At 38.7% G+C, this 3,151-nt stretch overlaps 1 protein-coding gene across 1 annotated transcript; it reads right to left on the reverse strand.

The window, feature by feature from the left end:
- Positions 1-1,128: 1,128 nt before the first annotated feature.
- On the reverse strand, positions 1,129-1,989 carry LOC112292137 (uncharacterized). The gene has a single exon (XM_024540291.3). The coding sequence runs from the start codon at positions 1,678-1,680 to the stop codon at positions 1,456-1,458; it is 225 nt and encodes a 74-aa protein (XP_024396059.1). The 5' UTR covers positions 1,681-1,989; the 3' UTR covers positions 1,129-1,455.
- Positions 1,990-3,151: the final 1,162 nt, after the last annotated feature.

The raw sequence follows: 3,151 nt of genomic DNA on the forward strand, positions 1-3,151 counted from the left end.
TTCATTCAACAATATGTTTTACAATGATAGGAGTTAAATCAGTGTAATTTTTTATGTCAAGTCAGTATGGCATTCTTATAATTATGTTTCATTTCCATTCTATATATATATATGTGAAAAGAAAACCAAACATAAATATCCTGCTAATGTTATATTGCTCCTCTTCCCATAATATAACAGCTAAAATAGATTCAGTTGCTTTACATCTAGATCATAGTAGAAGAGTAGCCTGGATCCCTTCTGTCCATAGGCTGAAAATATGCTGTCAAATAGATCCGCTTCATAGTTGCATGGCTACGCCCCATTGTTGAAGCCCAAGGCTGCACCTGATCGAGCCTTGATCAGAGCAATCCACAGAATTCTTCCAACACCTCTGTCCTTCAGAGTAGGCAACCACTCCGATATGTGAGGATGAGAGTTTCTTAACTCTAACAACAAGCTTCAGCTTCATTCTCCATCCGAGACACATAAGTTCCTGCAGTCGAGCTTACTGCACACCCAACCACTTGCACTGACAAGAACCCAGCTTCCCAAAGGTGTTACTCGAACGGCATAAACCCAAGCTTAGAACATGGCAGGGAGTATCACAGAATGAAGAAGAAAGATGTAAAAAACATAGTACACGGGCTTAAACAAATGAAGTGAAGCTCAAGCATTGTTGTACAGTGTCAACGTAAATCTGTGGCGGTTGATAAACCAGAAAGTAGGTACAAATATAATTGCAGAGGAGCGGGTGTCACTACAGCAAGAATAGCAACGTAAAGAGAGTGATTGATGAAAGTAAACCTTAGAAAAAGCCTAATGTAGAGTTCATCTGGTGGCGGTCCGTCGCTGTTTTCTAGTAGTCATTAAGGATCAGCCATCACATTGTTGCTGATAGCTTCGATATGCCGAAGCAATTCACAACTCTCAGTCAAGTGTATTGAAAAATCTCAAGCATACTCGAATACACTCCAGCTATGATCAACGCCCATGATGCATTACATCTCTCTTTCACACCGGCCGTGCCATTACTAAATTCGATGGGTGCGTGTCCTAGACAATCTCACCAGAAATTGCCAAGCAATAGAACATAGTAACAGAATGGAAAACCTAGCGATAAATCAATGGACAATCCAACTCCTTCCGAATATAAATATGTGAATTTTTTTATTAGTACTCATCAACCCATCTCCGTAGACAAAATAGCAGAAAATTGCAATTGACGGGAGTCAATTGCAAAACTTCATTAACCATCTTTAGCAAACGTCCTAATTATCAGGGCTACTAATACCTCACCGTGCTTAGATGAAGTTAATTCCCGGCTGCCATCAGTTCAGAGGAATAGCTTCAGCACATCAAGGGTCACCTCTAGTTCGATTCAAGCGAGAGTCGCTCCTAACGCTAACTGACCCAAAGCCTTATTCAGGTAACTAACTAGCAATCTTCAGCCCAGCACATCCTGCTGCATAGACACTAATAATTCTTGCCACACTGTATCAAACTGCCCGCTCCTAAAAACAATCCAAACACAGCAGCACTCCCCAGCGTAGTCTGGCCAACATGCCGCACCTTGAGCATGCCAGGGATCCTATACCGAAAGGCCTCGTAAGTGCCGAAAACTGCCCCGAAAGCGCCCCCGACTGCTCCTCCAATTCCAACGCCAGCCACAACGCGCGTCAAGCAATCGTTTCCCGCCATCGCCTCCGCCTCGCGCACCCGCACTGACACACGGAGCGTCAATGCTCTGCAACAAACCTTCCCTGAACCCTGACCCTTCACTCAAAAGACCTCAAGCTCCAACAACCATTTGAAGCCTCGTTTGAATTCGATGGCCCCTCACATCCAGCACACTCGGCTCACCGACTGGTGTAGACATCCATGAACCCCCCCTGGCAGCTTGCTTCAATGGCCCGTTTCCACGATCGGCCAGGCGCATTCTATAGCCATAGCCATTTCCCCCCCTCGGCAACAGATGCAAGCCACGTAGAGGCCCTTCGCTGCAGAATCCTGGAGCCTGGAATTAGGGCACCAGGCTGCTGAAGCCCTCTCTTGCTTGTTCACGTTCTCCATTTCCGAGAACGCGTTCGAATCTCACCGATGATTAGATGATCGACATTCATCCTGTGCCTTTTGTTTGGAACCATCTTCGTTAACATGCATGGTTTGAAGCGATATATATACCCGTGGAAGATGGTGACTCAGAAAAAAATGGAGTAATTTATTCAACACAAAATTTTTCTTCAAAATTATATTTCAAAAATATTTATATTTACATTTATATATAAATTTGTATGGAAATTTTAAATAGATCCACTTTTTTACTAAATTTATCTACTTATGATATGATAATCATGATGAATGTGGTTGGTTTTCATTGATTTTGGATCTAGTAGTGGAGAAATGAATCCATAGATAAATATTTTTTCATAATGTTTAGAATCAGTGGATCAAATTAGTAAAAATCTTTTTCTATTTAATATTCTCCTATACATATTGTAATTAAATAGTAATGATTTCATTATGTATTGACTTAATTCTATTCAATTTAAATATATATATATATATATATATATATTTTATCTAGTGATAATATCAAGGACATGAATTTCAAAGAACTAAAAGATCAATACACTCTTATGTCACTTGAAAAGATTGGAGAATCACTCAAAGATGGTATAATATTAAACTAAAATGGCTATTGCCAAAGTCAAAAAGAATAGAAAGTCTTGAAACAAGCCGAAGGATTAGAAAAGCATTGATAATAGTGAAGAAGGCTTCATTCTTACCTCCATATATACTATCCAACTAGAAATTGTGTGGCGAAATCTTGTAGGACCTCCAATATGTGTTCAATTTGCAAGACAAGTGTCTTAACTTGCAACACAAGTTTCCTACATGTACACCACATTGTTAGCTTATACTACAAGTTATTTACATATATGACATATGGCTCACATGTTGAATAGGTTTTTAACCACCAATCAAATATAAACATGTATAAAATAAAATATGCATCTATGAAGCTTCTAAGAAGCTTTGCCACAAGATAATATAAAATCTACCTATATTTATTTTTTATCTAGTACTTCTTATCTATCGGTGATAGATAAAAATTTAAAATTAAATATACATATATAATATAATATTTTAATAAAATAAAAGAATTTTT

The sequence above is a fragment of the Physcomitrium patens genome, chromosome 15, assembly GCF_059467195.1.
Source record: "Physcomitrium patens ecotype Gransden chromosome 15, ASM5946719v1, whole genome shotgun sequence".
Taxonomy (NCBI): domain Eukaryota; kingdom Viridiplantae; phylum Streptophyta; class Bryopsida; order Funariales; family Funariaceae; genus Physcomitrium; species Physcomitrium patens.